We start from the raw sequence: 23,024 nt of genomic DNA, 5'->3' as shown, positions 1-23,024 counted from the left end.
TACCTTTTCTATTATCCTTTTTGTCCTATTCTGTTGAACAAATAAGTTCTACTACGTAAAATAATCGCTCGATACACTAGAACTTATCTCGTTTACTTATCTATCGACTTTTATAACTAATATTATAAAGGTAAGGCTTTATATATTGGCTGCGATACGAAGTATTGATAAGCATTGGTCTATTATAATTTTGTTAGCAAGAGTATTCTGTTTCATATATTACACCATCTGATAGCCCTTATTACGAGTTCATTCGTTACTAATTAGGATTAGTAATTAGTGTCAGAAAGAACAGTCTTGTCAAATATACAGGTTTTATTTGGGGGAAAAGGACGTGACGTCACTGTAGCGTCAGCTGATAACATGAAGTTGGCTATGAAGATCTGCCAAGACGCCATTGTTATTGTGAAATTTGTGTTGTATCGAGTTCGTGTTTGTTCTTTCACTTAAACTAATGAGTAGTTAAAATTGCTGTAAATCTCACGTTTTCCTGTGTCATACAATAAATTGAACGAGAGAAAACGTCAAAATGGGTCTCGTTTGTTCTACAGCACAGGTAAGCGTTCTATATTTTAAATCGCACCTTATATATAATTTTCAGAAAAATTCAGTATTAAACAAATAGTCTTCTGAAGATATTATACGATATTTTATAAAACGGTTATGGTCTTTCATTTCTTGTTATTTAAGTAATAACATCCCATACCTAACAATATGCAAGAAAGACAGATGAATCATCAAATTCAATTATAGCTTTGATTATCTTAATTGATTATACATATATTGTACTAATGTTTTATACCATTGTCAGGAGATACTTAAACTTTCGTTTTAATGTGTAAAAAAAGAAAATATATAGTTTAATTTGTTTTAACACTATATTATACGAAGATTTATTTTAATATTTATTTCTTTACCAGCGTAAAATGTATATAGAACATATAGAACAATACCATTGTCACATACATTTCTTTGTTTTGATGATCGGACATCTGTCACAACAGATGTTTCAATAGAATTAAAACAATTACTTTCATAGCATTAAACATTTTTAAAAAGTATTTTTTACTGTATTAATTGTCTCTTTACTTTATTTACTTTTCAGCTTGCTTGCCTCTGTGGCAGCACAGCTTGCAGTTTCTGCTGTTCCCAATGTCCAACATGTCGCAATAGTACAAGTACTCGGATTATGTATGCATTACTATTGATGCTAGGAACCATTGTTGCTTGCATTACATTGTCTCCTGGTTTACAAGATGCACTTAAGAAGGTAACAATTTAATAATAATATTAAATACATCACATAGCCTTCAACCTTCATCACAGCTTTAATCCAATTATGATAAAGAATTATGTATGTTGATCATGTGTTTCCTTTGCAGGTACCATTTTGTGCCAACAGCTCCAATTATGTTCCATCAACAGTTACTATTGATTGTAATTCTGCTGTCGGTTATTTGGCAGTATACAGAATATGTTTCATCATATCTCTTTACTTCTTCTTGATGTCAGTTATGATGATCAAAGTACGAAGTTCTAAAGATCCTCGAGCTCCTATACAAAATGGGTATGATAATATTTATTTGATATATTGTGTACAGTTGTTCACAAAAGTATTCGAACACCCTTTAAAACAGATTAACTCTTTTAAAGTTGGACTTTAAACGACCTGATTTTTTGGGATACTTTAGCGAGCAACTATATATAAAAAATTATTTGCTATATATAAATTATGTTTCTAGATTTTGGGCCATTAAGTATCTTCTAATTATTGGTGGAATAATCGGTGCATTCTTCATCCCTGAAACGTCGTTTGGTATAACATGGATGTATTTTGGAATGATAGGTGGTTTTCTCTTCATTATTATCCAACTAATTCTTATTGTTGACTTTGCCCACTCATGGGCTGACGAATGGGTGGGTAATTATAATGAGACAGAATCGAAAGGATGGTATGTAATTGAATACAATAAGTCTACATTGTTATACCGTGTTCGTGTTGTAGTTAGTTAAGCTATATAATCGTATTAATGTGCTAGGTATGCTGCACTCTTAGGAGCAACATTTTTCTTTTATGCTGCTTCTATTACTGGAATAGTTTTACTCTACGTGTATTTCACTCACGTACGTGTCCTGATTATATTGTCGTGTAATTGTTAGACGTCTGCGAGAACCCGATGGTCGGGATAGGTCGAAACGAGTCGGGTTCTCGAAAATCTCGGGATTTCCGAGAATATTCGAGAATCCGTCATAATCCCAAATAAAATTCTGGACCCGTCCCGACCCGATATTTTCGGTTCTTGCACACGTCTAGTAATTGTATTTAATAGGTGTCATTAATTTATTTGTTTCTAAATTACAGGCCGACAGCTGTGCTTTGAATAAATTTTTCATATCTTTCAATTTAATCTTGTGCGCAATTACTAGCGTGATATCAACTCTTCCGGTTGTGCAAGAACACCATCCACGTTCAGGACTTCTTCAATCGTCTATTGTTACACTGTATGTGGTTTATTTAACGTGGAGTGGAATTTCAAACAGTCCAGGTACATATTGTGAATGAGGGAAAACATGCTGAATTTATTTCAATTTTTAATACTTTAACAATGTTCAACCATTGTTCTTTCAAATACATACACACGTGTAATATTATCTGTTTTTGAGATACAAATATTTCATATTGTTTTCAGATCATAACTGTAATCCAGGATTCTTGCAAATAATTTCTGGCAATGACGCTGACGCGAAAAATCGTGTTGCTTTTGACAAAGAAAGTATTATTGGCTTGATTATTTGGTTCAGTTGTGTCCTGTACAGCTCTTTACGTACCGTTTCGAAATCGTCGAAAATTACTATGTCTGAGAACATTCTAGTCAAAGATAATGGAGCAGGTACGTAACAAACCACTTTATTTAAATCATTATGTGACTATTTGTTATTTCTTAATGTCTAAAAATGTTGTCTTTCTGAAACTTACACCTATTCGCAGTTATGTGTAAAATATAAAACTTATACAAGTCTATTCTACTGTAAAATAATATACATAATATAATATGTAGTTAGAATATTATAATCATATGCATGTATATTAATTTACATATTACAAAGGTGTTCATCAGTGTTTTTTCATATGATTCTTTAAAAAAATAATTTAAACAAAAGAACACTCTGCATACATAATGGCGTACATACAAGACAGATGATATTAAGATAAGGAGTTTACAAAGCATTACAAATTTTGATACGGACAGTTTCGTAGACTATATATATCTTGTACAAGTTGTCTGCTTACCTTTAAAACTTTAATTACTCGTGTAATCTCTTAATAAATAAAATGATGCTTTCTTCATGCAGTCAGGAATGCAGGAGACCAGAGTCTTATCGACAATGAAGGTAGGCACACCATTACCTTAAAATAAACTTTTTAAGTTCAGTGTATTTACTCAAATCATTTCTTATTCTTTATAATGAAGAAAGTAGCATCACATTGTAGGTATAATATTTTTGTGCACTTGAGATTTAGTTTGTTCTTCAGTTGATAAATATTTCGTACAGTATTTATGATTGCTGAAATTGTCATATCATCTTTAGACGTGCGAAATTAAAGAAATGCTAAATACACATAACTTTCGTTATAAGTAATGTACAGGATGTTTGGAAATTAGTGGAGAAAAACAATTATTTTACCACTAATCAAAGAACATCCAGTGTATAGTGGTAGTCAGCGTGTGCCTTCTTTCATTGTGCTTTATTAGACGATTAAAAAGTTTATTAGATTCTTATGGCTTTAAAATGGCAGCATGTTTTATTACTGCTACCACTAAAATTATGATTTAATTTTTCTTAAATGAAAAAAAAATCTTGGCACAATACTCGTTTTACATTTAGCGATTTAATCAACACAATGTATCACGTTATTTCTTTAGTTTGCTTAAAAATGTGATGTTGGGTGTTTAATTTTAAACAAAACTTGTCACGGATACAGTGGCGGATTTAGGGGGGTGGGGGGTAATATTAAAGGCACAAGTCACAACAATGAAAACAAATAAATGACAATGTTAACCAATTTAAAAATAAAAATAACATGTTTGAATGACGTTGTATGAAATCACAAGAAATCATTTAAAGTCTACGGGAGGGGAATGCAGAATGCAAGTACGTAACTCACCCCATATCTGAAAAATAGGTGAACAAAATTAGGGTAGTATTAATGATTTTGTGCTTTGTGCTATTGATAAACCTATGGGGGAAAGCGTAGTAGGGAGGAGGGAGTTGGCCCTTTAAGGAAAGCTGAAGTCGGCAGGAGTATAAATCCGCCACTGCACGGATACGTGTATGTACTAACACTCATTGCTACTAACCCTAACAGGAATGTTCGATAGAGTGTTGATCGCACTATAAATATTATAGTTTGAGTTATTTTGTCTTTTTCCTAAATGTAACCAGATTATACTCCGGTAGAAGGTCGCAATCCCGATGCTGAGAACGGAAACGAAGCCAAAGTATGGGACAACGAAGAGGACACGGTAGCTTATAACTGGAGTTTCTTCCATCTCATGTTCGCCCTTGCCACATTATACGTAATGATGACACTCACCAACTGGTATCAGTAAGTATTTCATATTACTAGAGCTGTGTAAGAACCCGAAAATTTTAGGTCAGGACGAGACATATTTACATATAACTACAATTTTGCAGACCCAACTCGAATTTGGAAACCTTGAACGCCAACACAGCTTCAATGTGGGTAAAGATTATATCGTCGTGGATGTGTCTGGGTCTCTACACCTGGTCGCTAATTGCTCCTGCGATTTTAAGAAACCGAGATTTCTCATAAGTGCATACATTTATCCGCAAAACGGCAAAAGGAGTAAGTAGTAGATACTCCAATCTGTATAATTTGGGGTACTTAGTAATTACAATGTTTTTTCAAATTGGTACATAACTTTGACTATCATTTTTGAGCTTCCATAGAATGGCGGCATTTAAGAGATTCGCATTCATCAACCTATAACTCGAAGTCGCGTTTTACTGTTTCATTGTATTGGACGTTCTTTGATTGTATAAGAAATTAAATTGATATATATTTTTTTTACTATTCGTATGCCAGTGAAAATGAACCTATTTAAACTTAGAATTACTAGACAATGGTTTATTGATGTTTCGTTATTATAAGGAATACGTTGCGTCAAGACACCTAGGGCTTTTGACATAATATCGTCGATAGACCTCAATATTCTAACATCACAGAGCACCTGTGGCGAATCTTCTGTTGGAATCTTTATCAAATGGATCTTTTTTACAGGCGATACTTAATATTTAGTTACTCACCATTTTATGTGACCACTAATACTATCGCAATACCCATTTATAACGTAGATCGTGTTATTAAAGTAAAATATTAATCGTTGATAATATTTGATGAAAAGTATTATCAACATTTACATAAAAAGTATTATCATATTATGTTCATTATTACGAACAAATATAAAATATATAGTTTTATTATACGGAAATATAAGAGATAATTAATTATATTGCCAGGTATTGTTGTTGAGCCTGTTGCTGTTGCGACGACAAATACGTTAATTTATTGAGTCTCGTAATTAAATTACTAGGAGCATGCTTGATTCAACATTCTTAGGAGGGACGGCCATCCGCTCGTTGCAGAACTTTAATTAATGCAACGGCAAACTGCGAAGTGTTATTCAGTCAAGTTAATTCAAATATTTCTATGTCTTTCAGAAGCATTTTGTTTGCTTGAAGTATATAATGAAAAATATTATAACTATAAAAATCAAATGCTACTATGGTTAAGAATTAATTAACATAAGCATACATAATTATAATAAATGGTTGTATATTCTACCACAGTTTCTCTTTTAATCCTTCGTGCATATAAAATACAATTAAGGATAAGCCCATTTTATAAAGGTATAATATTAAGTTGTATCATGTGATATGAAAGTTTCCTTTAGTTCAAATAAATACGCCTTCATACTTCATCAATGTTATTTATGCAACTTTATCACTAGAATACTATCATAATGCTTCTAAGTATGTCTTCTAATTCATAAATTTTTAAATAATTGTTTGCATGAAAAACAAGGAAGTAAACGAAGACTAATGCATAATATAGCAATAATACAAAATATGCTTTATTATTTTTTTATAACAAGTAACAATTTTGTTATTTTATAGGTAAAGTTTACATCGTAACATGTTACATTTCGAAAACGTGACAGTAGTTGTTTTGGTGTAAAGGCAATAATGATATCAAGTATATATATATATGCAATTATTATGTATAAGTGTGAATTTTATAAAAATCGAATGTAGCTTACAAACATGCACAGTGTGTATGGTATAAATTACTTGAAGTTTAAAGTTTGAGATACTATATTTTTTACAAAATTGCTTTTAGAAAAGAAAATGAACAATTACCTCATACCTATAAATAAGCCATGAAATACGTTTATTTAAATAGTACTAATGCAATAAGAAACATTCTTTTGGATAAATAACGCTGTATTAAATTATTTAACTAAATGTCTATGCGGAGTAACGTGACATTTAACTTACAAAATATTACCTAAACATATAAAATTATAATTACAAAAACCTTTGTTATTTACAAGCACTTACTCAGTCTAAGTACGACATTCTATAAATAATTACTGTTAGCTATCATATACATTGTATATGAGGGCAAGCAATGCGATTCAATTTTACTAAGAACAAAGTGAAAATTCCAAAATTATTTACAATACCATAAAATGGCTGGGAAAAATTTTCATTATTTGGTAAAAAGCATTATTGTTGCTTAATCGATTTTGTTGTTGCTTTCGACGCAGGTTTCTTCAACAAGTAACTTTTAATATTTTGAAATGGCATGTCGAAGAGTAGGGTGAGACTTACTGATAGAACAAGAATCATCAAGAACTCGTTCAAGTTGAACTGCAAAATACAGAAATTGTAAAATAAAATCCAACAAACGTGTATATTCAAAATTAATGCACACGTACTTGCATACTAAAGAATTCATAATGCGTGGCACTCCTGGTCTTTCCAACATTATAAAAGTATATCGGAAATTGCGTTAAATATACTGCATAACTCAGTCTTGTGGTTATTAAAAATCCTTTCCATGCTAAAAATCGGCTAAACAGACCTAAAATTCAACACAAATGTAATATTCATGAAGATGTATTATAGTAAAAATTTTGTAATTTAGAATCACTTCTTAGTACAAACGATTGAAAATTAGCTGTTAATATTCTAAATAATTTATACGGTTTAAAAAAAAAAGTCGATGTTCTGATGTAATTTTTCAAACTTTATTTACCATGGCACGGTGCTTACCGTTTGTATTTCCAGTTTGGTACATTATAGTTACCCAAGCGAAAATGGCACACCACCCAATAGGAGCGAATGCATTATACATTGCAGCGTGTATTGGGTCATAGACGTAATCTATAGATCCCATGTGCGCAGGACCAAAAAGTGCGCAGCAAAACATTATTGTACTCAGGATCCAGCCTGCATACAAAGCTGTCTGAAAGATATGAAAGCGATGCAATTCGAGCGCAATCATTTAAGAACTTGCGCAATCTTTTTTACTTACTTTATTCATCTTGTAATCTTTTGGCAAATATCTTAATAAATAACCGATGGCAATACCTATAATATATACTGTCAGTCTATGTGATGGCAAGGTGTACGAAAAATCTGCAGTATCAAATAATTGTCTTATTCTGCAAACATGAAATCACCGTTAACAATTATTAATTTTCTGATACCGTTACCTACATATGTCAGGGCGCAACTTGTGTAACTGGTTGAAAAAATCGAATTTTTTCGCACAAATAAAAGTTATTACTTAGGTAAATACAACCAGTATATTTTTTTTATAAAAAAATATTTTTTACTCTCCTTTTACTCTCATTTTCACCCTGTGACACGAGTCGACCCCTGCAAAAGCACTCGACTTACGACGTGCCGAAGAACACATAATTATTTAATTGTCTCACAAGCGTTACGAAAAATCGCAACGCTGTCGAAAACAGAGCGCCTATCGTCAGTACAATCATTCCGACCTTGGGCTTTTTGTAAAGCAACAACACCAGCACTGGTGAAAGGATAAACAGTTGTGTGTCTATGCCTAAGTGGTGCGTGTGCGTCAAACACTGAAATCAAAGAGAATACATGTCTATAAAATTTATTTATTATTTGTATAAAATTCATTACGGACTACCTACCATTGATTCGAAGCCGAAATAATTATGAATAAATAGGAAATTTCTCCACCAAGTCCTTTTGCAGATATTCGCGTGCTCGGTCACAACCAAATTCCATTGTGGGCCAGAGCCGACATAAGGTATTACGTAAGTGCAAAACAACATTAGTGCCGCCAATGGTGGTATAAGTCTAGAAGTTGGTAAAGGGAGTTCAGTTAAAATGAGTCAAAATTCTCGTACGATTATCTTGTAGGCAATTTTTTGAGAATCGGGTATTTACAAAAATGTCTTAATATATATTTTATAAGTGTCGGTAACTTTCAGCACGAGAGCCGTTTCGTCTCACCTGATTAAACGGGACAGGTACTCGTCTTTGATATTTAAGTTTCCGGTTTTCTTCAGCTTTCCGATGAAAGAATACGACGTCAAGAGTCCAGAAAGCATTAGAAAAGGATCCGTGTAAAGACTCGCGGCTCTTCCTACAACCGTCCACGGTTGACCAAGATACTGAAACGAGAACATGCTGCTGTGTACCTTCTTAACAAGATAATCAACCCTTCCGCTATTACGCCGGAAATTCAACATCGATTGAACGCTTCAACTCTGGCTAGACATAGGAAAAATTGTCCGAAAAGCATTAAAGAAAATCTCATTGGTATTTTCCAAGAATTGCCATAACTTGTTCCGTCCATAGTTAATGTTCAAATGGTAAAAATGTTTGCCAAGCGTTTTCTGTTTGTTGACCGTGTCGTGGCATAGCGGTTGTGTTTCTTTTTAATGTAGAAGGATCATACCTCGCTCATCTCTGTCCTGTTGACGTATGGATTGAAAAACAGGGCCATACTTTTATGAGCTAAAAGCAGCATCAAGGCGTTCATGGCTCGAATGCCGTGAAGCGTAGCTATATCGTTCTGTCCTCGGTCTAAGGACACAAGGTTCTTAAAATTTCGTTTCAACGAGAACGACAGAAGCAGCTCGCTGGCAGGTACATTATAATGATCATAACATGCCGCCACGATTGTTAGCGCCAGTATCGTCATGAAGAATAAACTGAAAAGTATACAATTGGTGTATTAATATCAATTTATATTTAATTTCAAATAGTAAATTCAATTAATATCAATTGTCGCGTTGACATTGACAACGAGACAATTTTCGTTGATTTTTACCTGGCATACATAGTTTCCTTTGGAAGTTCCCTCTTCCTCACCTGGCACATCTCTTCGTTCACTTTTACTGTAATGTTGATGTCGGTTTGTGACGTGTACCTCGTAACGATGTCGCGAACAGATGTTTCGACGTCCTTAGGGCTGCAACTGGCTGGTGCACATATTCCCCAATTTATTATATTGAATCTGGGTACTCGATGTCCTGGCTGAAAGAAAAATTGAATACCGTGTGTAGAATCAGCATAGCAGATATTTGAACAATGCTTTGATTTAGAAAGATGTTCATTGCATTTAAAGTAATCAGTTGGATAGTTTATTTAAATAATTTTATTTGATTAAATTAATTGTATATGTCGGTCGAGCATGCAAAAACGAATCGTAGCAAAAACTTGCTCGACCAGTTTTTAATCCTGTAAAGTGTGCAATTTCTCTGCATTAATTAAAAACGGATCGATACTAGAAGCGTAGATCAAAGTGACTGGATCTTATTTTATGCTACTTAGAAGGACAGATTTATTGAGATTTTTATTTAGTTTTAATAATAAGACAGCGTGAATAATATCTTTTCTGTTTTTGGTAATTGCAAAACTATAAAGGACCCATCATTTTGGTAGTTTTAATGAATTATGTTTAGCTGTTAAATTGCATTTGTTTTTGTTGGAACGATCAATTACGAAATGAATTATTTAAATTTCATTATTATTAAATTAAAATTATTTTTGATAATTGCGATGTATGGTAGTTTGAAAATTTATTAAATAAAGATTAATCAGGGAATCGATGTATTTCGTAGTGAATCAAATGCTTGTGGCGAAAATATTATTACTCATTTTTTTACAACACGCTTTGCAATAACAACACAAGCATCGTTTAGGTATTGTTGTCACATTGTAAAGTATGGGGTGCAATTCCAATGCAGTGCGTGTTACAGGTAACCGCGTGAAACACTTTCTCGCATTACGTTACGTTCTCTAAAAGTATAATACCAATCGATTGTAAAACTTGGACGACATGTTGCGACGAAAGCAAACCGGGGGTATTAAACAGCTTTGGTATAATTTTGCGCAAGTTCGATCACGGTATGTCGTATCAAGCCACTTCGTTGTGCAACTAATAACTCGCCGTACCTAAGTGTAGCATAACTGCGCGTTTCTTTAAATTAATGATGGAGATCATTCTGAAGAGTCGACCGTATTCTAGTTGTTCGTAAATAATCAATAAATTCAGGAAGAAGGGGCTACGAATTAATTTGTACGTCTAATAAATCTGACTTATTTCAAAAAGATAATTGGAAAATAATTAGCATCACACAATTCAAAAATAAAATTGACTAAAAACGTCTCCTGTTCAGTTAACGTGAAATAATTAAAAAATTTGCCATTTAATAAGAAAATTGTTCGAAATTTGGTCTGCCGTAGACGAAAAGAAATGAAAATCGATTTTTTGAAAATGAAAAACCGGGATGCCACCTTGACACGAAGAATCTGTTCTCGCTTTCGCTGTTGCGCGCGAGTATGCGCTGAGAAATTACAATAACGGCGGCTTGGAAAACATGTTGCGGTCGCAGGATTCTTTCATAAATATGTACTCACATCGGTAATGTTGCTTCTGAACGCATAGTGAGAATGCAGAAGCCGTTGGACATGTTTGAGATCTATCCGCGACTCGTCGATGCTGAACTGCAGGTACGCCAAACAGTATTGTCCTTGGATTCCTTCACTTCCTTGAATCCCGATACACTCGTCGAAGTCACCAAACTGATTTACATTTCCGTTGAGAAGGCCAGACGGCATTTTCGCAGTTGCGTCGTACACTAAAAACAAAAGGAAAGCAGAAGATCCAGTAGGGTACGCAAAGATGTCTCGAAAATACCCGATTTAAGTTTATGGTTCCGACTAAAATAGTTAATTATTCAGATCCATATTTATAGGACCCCGGACAAATGCTTTCACGAGACGATAGCTTTTGGAATTGATTTTTTTTTGCTGGGATTTATGGCTGGCTCATGATTTATGCAGGGTGTTCCAAAAATATAATTCCTTGAAAGAGACGATTCCCGACGTCATTCGAATCGTCCCTTTCATAGAAGTACCACATTTTTGGGGCACCCTGTATAGGGTAAAATCCGTTTAGATAAAAATCGGTTATTAGATCATCTATATCTGACTCCAAAATTAAAGTTTTATGTACAGGACAGTGTAGACTACCCAGCAAATTAAATGCTATGAAAAATAAAATTCTATATTCGTAAGGAACTGAATATACAACTTGGTAATAAAAATGCAATATCAATAACATTAACATTCGTAAATGTCTGGAACTGTATAATATTGGCCGAAAGTTGCTTATTAAAATTTATTAGCTATGCAGGACGGCACGTGGCTTATATCACGGCAGCAGCATAACTTCAGCATTATAATATGTCCAACAGTGGTTATTAGTAAAATTACTGTGCATGAGTTGCGGTTCATAAAATTGCTAAGGCTATTGAGGAATTTATTGAAAAATTCTCAGCCATCAATTATAGGCTTTTCGAATGAATGGAGTAATTGGAAGAAAAAAATGTGTTAATAACATAGTAAACTTACTTTTCAAGGCCCATAAGGTGAATTTAGTCAATTCCTGGCGAAAAATGTCGGCGTGTCTTTTGCATTGCGGGCTCACCCGACCAGCACCGGGATCGTATGCAGGAAGAATTTGCAACAATCTTCTTGCCTCGCGATCGATCTGTCCTGAAAAATCGTCTGCAACAAATTAAAGTATTTGATTAATTCATGTCGATATAAAGTAAAAGAGAACCCTTCCAATAAGTCATCGATGGCTAAATTTTAAATTTTATGTATTTATGACAAAAGTTAAAAAAAATCTTAAGACTCCGACTATATTATTTGTAACTTCTCAAAATTATTAATAGAAGATACAGATGTCTATGCAGCTCCTGGTTTTTGCAATGGATATATCAAATTTTTATCTTGCATGAAGATCGGCAGTCACAGTGATTATTCATTTTAAGTTAATCAAACAGAAACGCAGGGAAGACATATAAAACGTTGTTTAAAAAAACGCGTCTTTTAGAATGTCGGCGATTACATTTTTTATTGGTCTCGAAATCGTAACGTAACATCCAGAAAAAAAAACGGTTTTTTATTGCAGGTAAAACTTTTTGCAGCCTCTTAGCATTTTTACATAACGATTTTTATTCTTATTGTGTCATTATACCCGTCGCCAAAATTCATTATCTACGATATGTTCACGGAAGAATGCGTTGATTTATGGCATCAGCAAGAAGTATATATCAGTCATGCTATTTTTATTTTATACACTGGCAAGGTTTCGAACAACATTTTTGCGGATATATATAAATATCTTCGGATGAGTGCAAATGGTGAAAATAAGAAACGAAAGAGTGAAGTTGGGGTATAATTTTAGAAACCATGCTAACATAAAAATAGACTCTTTCTTTCGTTGAATTATTTTATCATAATTTTTGTATCAGGGAATAAATCACTTCTAGTATCATTTTTATAAAGAAGCCATTTACAATATTAAATATTTAAAGACTTGTAATAATCATTAATAGGTGCAAATTATCAGATTGAAAATTTGAATTCAATACACAATAAACATTATTTAATGAGACTGTAAAATTACTGCCGCAGAAGATACGTATGCAAGTTCCTTTAAGCAATTTTAATTTCCTTTAATTTTAAATTCCTTGCTATCGTTGCAAACAATTTCGCATGAAGATTTAAAAAAAAAAACTCTATTACATGTATTTTCTGTTGCAGAAGGGAACTACAGTAAAGCCTCGATCTAAGCCCAATCCTGGGGTCCGTTCTGTGACATAGATCGTGTAGGGCTACTGGGAGTGTGCTCCCAGTGGAGGGGATAGGCGAGCTGACTAAGATCGTGTAGCTCCGTTCGGCTTAGACTGTACTGTACTATGGAAGTCAAATTTAGGTTGGCTGATTGACAGAACCTTCTCGAATTTAGTGTGGCTAAATCGCATATAGCACGCGTTCAAATGTCCGCAGCTCAGTAAAAACTTGCAGACTGACATACAAGAGCACAGAGAAGTGACTAGCCAAGTCATCAAATTTGATCTGATGACATCACAAAGAAACTGACAGAGTCCGATTTCTTTTTCATCACACGTACACGGACAGGTTTCGCGTCAGTTTACAAAGCCTGTGTAAAAGACGTAAGCGAACAATAGATTTTTCGATACGGTTACCACGAAAGCGAGATTGCGACGAACCCAGTGAAGAAAGACTTTCACCGTCTTTCAATCGAGTGAATTCAGGTGAATCGTAATGAATTGGCGCGCGTACGTGGGTCGCGTGCAAACCGGGATTTCGTCGCGGGGAAACAAAATTCGTCGTCGCTGACATTGACATGCTACGCTGGACGCGTTCACATAACTTTTCCACAAATATAGCCTTCTTCGATCAACGCTCGTGGGATCCTGGACATCGTCGCGGAAGAAACTACAGAATAACGGAAAAGGTCAAAGAACTAATGATGATTTTGCTCTGACGAAATCCCCGAAAAAGCTGTCGCTAGCTGGAACGCACGATGAATATAAAACATGCTGTTCAACGTTATTACGACGGAATCTCTCGTATCTGAACGGTGTTTCGATCTTGCAAACTTTGCGTCATATACAGTCAATCGAAAATGTTTCTGTGCACCATTTAAGAGATGACCGTCTAGAAATGCGTTTGAACGACCTGAGTTTGTTCAAGATTATAGTTCACTTGTAGTCATAATAGTAATAATGACGTATATTTAATTTTTATTCAACTAAATGGCTCAATGTATTACCGGTAATAATACCACGAAATTATTTTAAAAATATGGACATTCTAAGTGAAAAATGATTTCTGTTGAAGCCAATGCAACATTAATAACTATATTAATCTCAATTCAGCTATTAAAATACTTTTTGCCTATTTATATATTTTATAAATTTAGTAAATTGACAAATGTATTACCAAATGTATTATTAAATATGAACCCTCTGAGCGAAAAAAAATTGTGTTGTAGTTAATATGGTAATTAATTGCTATGTTAAATTCAGTTCAGCTATCGAAATAGTTTCCATCTATTTCTAAATTTTATGTAAACGAATTAGATACACGTTCCAAGGTTAAGAGTAAACGTACTATCTACATCTTGGAACGGCGCGCGGCGTTTATGAAATGTTAATTTGTATTTTTTTTCTTAAGCGCGTCGTAAGCGTATTACACACATGTAAGCCGCGCGCGACAACATGCAAATAAATTCAGTGAAAGCCGGTGACGTTTTCGTAACAAACCACCAATGTTCATTCGAAATGTTAATATAACCGCAATCGAGGCTGACCCGATTTCCACCATTTTTGTCGTAACAAATCCTCGAGCGACATTTCATTGCAACAAGTGTCAGCGAACTAGCAATAGGACCGGATGTGCCTGCATTGGTAACCTGATCGTTTCGAAATGATTCAATCGGCCAGCTACAATGGACTATAATTGTTCATCGACCGCGACTGTGTAAATAAATCGGTAATGAATGACCACCAATTACGACAAACGGACATTGTTCGACGAAGACAATGGCGGTACCCTAATTACGTTAACCCTAACATGCTACTTAGATATAGTGAAACGACTTGTTGATGCGATCATAAATAAACAATTGCGGAGGCGGACTCTGGGCGCAAAAGAATAATAAAAAATACATAACAAGAGATTTTATCAGGTTATTCGAAACACACTGAAAATGTTATTTGTGTAGAAAGTAGAAAATGATTAGCGTAACCGTAACCGCAGAATTCAATGTTTATACGACCATATTTCATACGAAAATATTCGGAGAAATTAAATTTGGTCATAACTGTCGCGGACACTGAATGAATGACTCGTGGCTTCAGAAGTTTAAGGTCAATGCTTCGTTACGACCGTTACGTAGCCATACTACCTGTCGTCGCATGTTTGTTTTCCGAAAAATTTCTGGGAATGGAAACCGAAGAAGTTCGAAAGTAGTCAAGATAACAATCATTCGAATAAATTGCGATGAACCGCTGAAAGAAAATTTATTCCGAAATCGTGGTTCATTAAAATCGAACAGGAGTCAGCATTTCCTAAATTTGCATTTGATCACATCGACTGCGTAATCAGATAATGAGGAACAGACGGCAACGAGTCGGATTATTTACAAAAACTGTGAAACGTTTCTTAAGTCGATATTGTAACACATTAGAATTAAACATCGTTAGACATATAGTTTATCAGAATCGTGCTGAAAACTAAGGTTTGAACAGTCCTGAAAATGGCTGTTGAAACTTGTTATGTAAAGGTTTTTTCTGTATCAACACTTATTCTAAAATCTCAACAGAGTCACATACATAAAAGCAGAAAAAAGTATTCGACGAATTTTTTGTATTAACGAATTTATAAGGAGAATTCTTTAAATTAACCTTAATACAAAATGATATAAAAATTCTATAAGCAAGTATTCTACGTTCAATTTATTAAAATTGATAAGAAAAGAAATACGTCTAAATATGTATTTTGCAATTATTGCAGAGATTTTTTTCCAATGCATAAAAATCCGCAGTCTAGTTACATAATTACCGATAGAATGCAAATTTCGATGGATGAATAGTAATTAGATTGGCAAGTCTTGTTGTGTTGCACTGAAACATAAGTTATTAATAGACTGCGGATCTTTGTGCAAAATAAAAAATGGTTTGCAAAGAACAGAATCTAAATTACACTGCGTTCCTTTTCGAAATATTTTTCATAAGTCGAAAACAATAGAACTGTATCGTTAGTAGTGTAATTAATTTTCTTTACTAATTTTTGTTGTAAATAAATCCGCAATCTAGTCACTAATGACTCCTACCACTCACAATTAATACACACAATTTTTATTTTTACGTCTCATTTATTTTAGCATTTAGTCTTTCGTGAAAAAAATCCGACAATTTCAAGGCAGCGGAAAATTATATAAAATAAGAGATCATATGTTCCCGATTAATTTGTAAACACTGTAATTTACGATTAACGAGTGAAAATAAAAAAAAACTGGTATACACCTGATAAAACAATTAACACTCAAACTAGTTTCAGCAAAGAAATAAAATGAATAAACAGTATTTAATGAGTGAATAATTATTTTTTTCATTCCTTCGATGTTGATGCGACGTAAAATTTCTAATTAAAAAAGAATGAAATTATCTGGTAAGAGCCGCGTGCGTCCGAAGTCAACAACAAGAAACGCGCGAGGCAAACTGTTTAATAGAAAGTGTAAATCTGCAATATGAAATCGCGGAAGTTGGATCGCGAATCCGTCGGAAATCGATTCTCACGAGGAAATTATTATCAACGTGAAAATACGGACGTCGAGGAATTCGAGAAACGTGTATCGTTGTCAATCCGTGCGGCTTCATTATCATCGTTGGCAATGGAAAATGACGTAAGATAAGGTTTCTACAGGGAAACGGTTCTCCAAACTTCAGTATACTGGTGTATACCTGTGGTCACCACCGTCGTGGTCGATAATTATGCAGTTGGACAGCGATAAAAATATTTTCAATTACACAGGTAACGATCAGGTAACCACGCTGTTTGATCGCGCGCTCGTCACGGACGATCCGCGCTTATCTCCTCGGAACGTGTTCAATGAGTATGTTTCGGTATAGTAATCGGCGGGCTCGCGACTCATATCAATGGAGGCCGTGAAGGTACATTTGTCGATAGTAAGATTTCATGAAATAATATTTATTGTTAACAGGAGAAACGCGATTTTGAGCGAGGCATGCTTCGCGAGGACGAAGACATCCGTCTTAATCAACTGTTTGCTGTAAACTTTAACGATTAATTAACGTTCCGCGAAAAAAGAATTTCTCGGACATTTTTCTTATTATTTTGAAAGTTAGTTAATGTCTCTAGACTTGGAGACAAAAATGCCCATCTGGAGGCTCCTAGCCTTAAAATGAGCCTTTTATTCGGTGTTCTAGTACTTCTTGAATTGTTCATAAAATACAACAGAACTCCATTGATACGAACTAATATGAATCTGTTGGGGGACAAGCTGGACCACACAATCAGGTGGTTCATATAATAGGAGTCCACCTGTCTCCCACCACTTACTATGATATTTTGTTCATTTAATAGGAGCTCGCGTTCGTAAAAGAGGATTTCGCCCAGCTAGAGTTCAGTTAACAAATCGCTGCTGAAATTCAGTTCATATAAATGGAGTTCCACTGTGAACATAAATTATACATATTTTCTACTCGATCATCGAACGACATGCACGATAACCGGTGACAACAAGAAGCCAGTAAAAAAAAGATCGCTGTAAATGCACGCTGAATAAAAGAACATAAGCATTGACCCAAATGTGGAATAAAAAGTGTAATATCGTGAAAGGGAAACCAGTGCCGGTAGAAAAAGAATGATATTGTAATCGCATATCGCGCAAAAGAAGTTCGTCAAACCAGTTAGAAGTAGAGCTGCATGTATGTACAGTTAACTATAATCGGCAATCTAAATACTGACTTGTCCTTGGGAAGCGGGGCCGGTAGGTCCACGTCGGAAAGCTCGCGCGTGCTATCAAAACCGAGTTTTAAACTGGTTCGATGATCGTACTTTTCTTTTCGTGGCACTGTACTATTAGCAGAAGCGGCGTGACACTTTTCGTGGATCGCCGAGGCGGATTGCACAGACGAAAAGTCCGGCCGGGAACGTTACACGTGTCGAAATGTAGAAAGTAATTGCGTGTCGAATTGTAATCGAGATCATCGGCATCGGGTTTTTGTTTTCGCTCCGAAGCGGGGACATATTTTTTCTCGCGGTGTCGAACCGCTGTATACTTCTTTTTGTTTTGTTTTTTCTTTTTTTTCACATCACATTTCGTACGTCGCCGGCGTAATTATATTCGCGAATCGTGACGGCCGCCGCGGGCACGCGGCACAATGAGCAACGAAATCGCGCATGCGGTATGCAGACACTGTATCATGGATAAAAATCGGAGGCCCGAGTAGTGACTACCATTTCGTCACGTCGAAAGTAGTTTTGCCTTTTTCCGACGTTCACTCATTCTACGCTCGTTTGACCCGCTGCGGGACACCGACCGAAACTCTTTGAGCAGATTCAAAAATTTGATCGATCGTGCGGCGCCTGCTCGAGTTACCAACCGGCTCGTGTCGTCGAAAGGCACGCGACTTTTTTTCCTGCAATGTGGTATTTACCTTTGACATTGCACCGACAGTCCCTTTCCCCCGTAACAAAAGCAATCGCGCCAGCGAATCCTTGTCTTTGACAGTATTAGGTGAACAAATTAACTCGTAGCCCTTTATTCGCGAGTTTATCGATTATTTACTACTACTCCTCAAAATAATCTTTATCACTTTCTGTACATTCCATTCATCTTATAAGTATAATAGACTAACGAATAAACCGAAGTTCTGCAATATTGTATAATTTTATAATTTAAAATTGTAAACTTCGAACTAATATGCAAGCTCTGTTTTTTTTTGAACATGTAGTACAATACATGTAAAAAGAAAGACAAAGAGTGAGTAACACTCTTAGAGCTTAGTTTTGAAATGACTATACCACGTTTGAGAGGTGCATAACAATTTTATTCTAAATAACAACTTCAAAAGAAGTTCGGAAAAAAGACTGAAATTTCAGTCGTTATTGAAAAATTCGTTATGAACCGCTAATGCCAAAATTTAATGGTAATCTTTGGAGCCACTAAGAATGGCATCCGGATATTCAATTCATAGTATACCTAATAATTCATTCATTACGAAATATGTGTGCGGTAATTGCATCGTAATGTATTTTCACTTTCATTCATCCGCGTTGAATGATTGAAGCAGTATTCTCCGAGCAAGGTTCACTCTCGAAATGGTAAATCAATCGATGACGTCAAAATGATTGACGTAGAACAAACGCATTTGTACAAACCATATTTAATGGAAGCAATCATTACGCTGTGGATTCTTATGCAACGCACAAATTTGCTGCATCGATTGCAACAAACAACCAAATTTGACACGGTGGAAATATTAACAAAATTTACGAATACAACAGACTCCTGCATAACGCGATCAAGAAACTTTATATGTGCTTTTTGTGGAAGTAAATGTACAAAAAAATGTGCAAAAGATTGTTTAAAATGTCCTTACACTTACTGCCATAGGAAATACTATAAAAAATTTTGATCCACTTTGTACCGGCACGTGATGCAATTAAGCTTCTCAAATATCCACAGTTTAATGTACTAAAAATCAGAGAGTAAACCTAAATTTTGATTTACCTCGAGTCGACACGTGACGCAACCAGGCAAATTTTTCGAGCAACCATAACTCCTTGAATATTCACAGCCGTGGCGTGCACCGTAACGGACGCGCAAACGGCGTGCAATTCATTAACACTCTTCACAGCGTGCTACCGTGCATTCGGTAACTATAATTCACCGAGAACCATTCTAAAGGACACTTCAATATTAACCGCTCATTTAGGACCATTAACTTTGCCTTTCGGTCGAGCCGCGAATTTCGCACAAAAATATAAAGATTTATTGACCTTCGTCCACGATCACGTTAATTAGCCCTCCGATGAACGGATTAGGTCTCCAAGCTCCGTAAACTTATTTAGGAATTCAATAGCATTGAGGAAGGAAAGCTCTGAGCTTTTAACCCTAGTACGTTCCTCAGGATGAAAATTTATTTACTATTTTCACATACTGTAAAATGATTAATCCCTTTCTGTCTGTACTATGAGACATTCTTTTAACACTAAACCTACCACCGCCGGTCAAAATGACCGTTCCAGATTTTTTATTTTACAATTACTGAAATGGTAAAGATGCTTTCGTGGGAAATGATTAAATAAATATATTTAGGAAAGCATGTGTTATAATACTAACCCCACAAAATCCAAATAAATGCAATCTCGTCATTTTTATAAGACAACATGTATCAGTTACTTTTAAGGCTCGGTAGGTTTAGTGTTCAAATGTAATACTATGAACATATTAAAATGTAATACTATTTCATTTCGTGCAAGCCATTTCGTGCAACTAAAATGTACCTAAAAATGTGATCGAAAATGCAATAAATGACATTCATATATTTTCATATGTTATTTACCTTTTTAAAATGAAGAGTTATTATTATTTAAGAATTATATGTCCAACCATTAATCAAAAAAGGTGTACAATTTTTGGACCACTTAAGAATTAAGGGGTTAAAAAAAATGTCAACGAAGAAATTTGCGATCCCTATAACGGAGGGTTAGGATCTCGATCAAACGATCTATTTACGGGAAACTCACCGTACAGGGGGTTCGTGTCTCGAACTTCGAACTTGAGGGGCTTCCAGGCGTCCTCGCCGGTCTCGATCGTGTGATTTCGGAGGCCGTCGATCAGCTGGATCAGCGAGTAGTTGGACGAGAGGGTGGTTTGGTTGTGGGAGAGCACTCGGAGGATTTCCTCCTCCTCCAAGGTGTTCAATCCAGTGGAAGTCAGAACGTCTACGGGTTTTCCGGCTTGGGACAGCTTGATCAGCAAGCAGACAGCCCACAGCTTCAGGATCTCATTTTTGAACGCCATTTTTCGCGCGAAACGCTTCCAGTCCGCGAATCGAACGTCCCGAAACGTTTCGAGGTCAGCGTCGATCCAACGAGCAGCGCCGGTCCGAGATTTTACCACGAGTATAGATCGCGGGGATCCTTCGGGACATTCGGATCGGACGGGCCACGCGAAGATCCAAGGATCACCGGACGAATTTCGCGGACGATCTCGAGCACGGTCCCCAACGAACTACCGTGCGGCCTTTTTGTTGCATGCGAGGACAGGCTTGTGTGTGTGTATGTGATGAGAGTCGGAACAGATTCGTAAAACAGTGTGCCACCGGACGCTTCACGGTCTCTGTGATTGCTTCGATCGTTCGAAGGCGAGCTTTATGAGTGATCGTGAAACGACGGAGTCACCTGTGTTCACGAACAGGGCGAGAAGAGGGGTGGGACACCGCGCTCATCTCCCACTCTAGAACTCTGGGAAGGACCTCGTCGACGACGACGAATTCTTCGGAACTGTTCGCCTTTTTTAGCTTTTGGCCAGCTAGGTAGATGATAGATCACTTCTCGGATTTCCTGGGGCTAAGGCTCTCGGAATTTTTCGGGATGCAATCCCTCTTTAACCTTGTGCACCCTTGCGCTATCACGCCCACTCAGACTTGCCATGAAGACCTCGAACGGTATTCATTAAATTGTACACCGCGTGACAAAATGATAACACAGCATTCAACGATTTTAATTTATTTTCACATTGCAACTGAAATTTGCTTCTATTCCAAATCAAATTGGTTTTTAATCAATTTAATTCCGAGAAATTAAAAGTTAACGTTCATTTTAAGATATTATGTAATGTCTCTAGTAAAGCTTGCGGGAAGACACTTAACAATCCGGAAATATTCTTAAAAGCAATGAAAACATGGACCCGAGGTCAATACCCTGCTCGTTCGAGCCGGGGTACCGTAAGACACATTAGTAATACAAATATATATCGTGTGGATTTCTAAATAAAATGTGTCCTACCCTCTCAAAAATTATACATCCAATTTGCTAATTGACGTCTCAAACACGAGAATGTTATCATCATGTTATCAGGAATGACAAATTCTTCTTGTTAAACTCGTCTTGTAAGATTCCACAAGGTCATCTTCGTGAATACAAGAGACGACAAACAATTTCAAGAGCGCTCAACGAAGCTAAGGTTCGAACGGCGATGAATGACCTTGAATGACCTCCGAAGATCAACGTATTATAGATCAATGAATTCGTCAATGAATTGGCTACGTAAAGGTCACCTTGAACTCTTGGAAACACATCCGCTTAAAGAAAATTTGTGATCGATATACATATCATTTATTTCTTTTCTTAATTGCTTTAATAAGTCGAAAATGATGTATTTTTAAATTCTTGGAATATTTCTTTTGTTTTGAATTTGAGCTAAAAATTCGCGTCATAAATGCATTAAATCCGCTATTCAGTGATCCACATGAGACGTCTCCTCTGAAACAATACAGGCTTTATTTAAAGAAATCTTTTGGAACGTTTGATAAATAATTGCATGCGGTACTTCAAATGGGACACCCTGTATAGATATATATCTTTCCAAATCATAAAATTAACCAGCTGATTGCTTGTTCATTATGTAAACAATAAAACAAGAATAGTCTTTTTGCCCTCTCATCTAATTTTATGCTTGCAGTTGTCCCTCTTCATCCCTCTACGAAATTCCTCAAATTCCTCATTACGTCCTTACATAATATGCCTTAACTGCTACTCAACTGCCATCGGGTACTCATTCGTCTCTTCTAAACTACCACATCTCGTTACGAGAACTAGTTTCAGCCTACCTTGCCTGCCATCATTTTCCATGTTGCGGTAACCTACCTGGCTTATCTATCTATCTCCTTCAATCACTGTATCTCTAGGTATTGCACTTGTAATTTTCCTTCTAAATCCCTTTCTCCTAATATCCTTTTCTTATTTTACCTAGAACTCCACTCTAATCACGACTAAACCCGTTCTTTAACACTCTGCTATACACCTCT

At 35.6% G+C, this 23,024-nt stretch overlaps 2 protein-coding genes across 6 annotated transcripts; one reads left to right on the top strand and one right to left on the bottom strand.

The window, feature by feature from the left end:
- Nucleotides 1-361: 361 nt before the first annotated feature.
- Tms1 (serine incorporator TMS1) lies at nt 362-7,401 on the top strand. 5 transcript variants are annotated; one of them, XM_076789778.1, is made up of 11 exons: nt 362-556; nt 1,106-1,270; nt 1,383-1,567; nt 1,743-1,952; nt 2,040-2,124; nt 2,363-2,546; nt 2,691-2,891; nt 3,355-3,393; nt 4,447-4,609; nt 4,699-4,870; nt 7,378-7,401. In XM_076789778.1, exons 1-10 carry the CDS (start codon nt 530-532, stop codon nt 4,835-4,837), a joined length of 1,398 nt encoding a protein of 465 aa, XP_076645893.1. In that variant the 5' UTR covers nt 362-529; the 3' UTR covers nt 4,838-4,870; nt 7,378-7,401. The 5 variants fall into 5 exon arrangements, with proteins under 5 accessions (XP_076645893.1, XP_076645894.1, XP_076645895.1 ...); XM_076789779.1 differs by lacking the exon at nt 7,378-7,401 and adding an exon at nt 5,619-5,868; XM_076789780.1 differs by lacking the exon at nt 7,378-7,401 and having other exon boundaries at nt 363-556; nt 4,462-4,609; nt 4,699-5,868.
- LOC143355178 (nose resistant to fluoxetine protein 6) lies at nt 6,209-21,277 on the bottom strand. Its single transcript, XM_076789776.1, has 12 exons — nt 20,740-21,277; nt 11,995-12,150; nt 10,999-11,219; nt 9,407-9,612; nt 9,032-9,287; nt 8,584-8,744; nt 8,259-8,427; nt 7,993-8,186; nt 7,625-7,754; nt 7,363-7,555; nt 7,026-7,171; nt 6,209-6,957 (listed from the first exon to the last, which is right to left on the bottom strand). Exons 1-12 carry the CDS (start codon nt 21,014-21,016, stop codon nt 6,814-6,816), a joined length of 2,253 nt encoding a protein of 750 aa, XP_076645891.1. The 5' UTR covers nt 21,017-21,277; the 3' UTR covers nt 6,209-6,813.
- Nucleotides 21,278-23,024: the final 1,747 nt, after the last annotated feature.

Source organism: Halictus rubicundus, chromosome 6 (assembly GCF_050948215.1).
Source record: "Halictus rubicundus isolate RS-2024b chromosome 6, iyHalRubi1_principal, whole genome shotgun sequence".
Taxonomy (NCBI): domain Eukaryota; kingdom Metazoa; phylum Arthropoda; class Insecta; order Hymenoptera; family Halictidae; genus Halictus; species Halictus rubicundus.
This window is presented reverse-complemented; position numbering and strand designations above follow the sequence as displayed.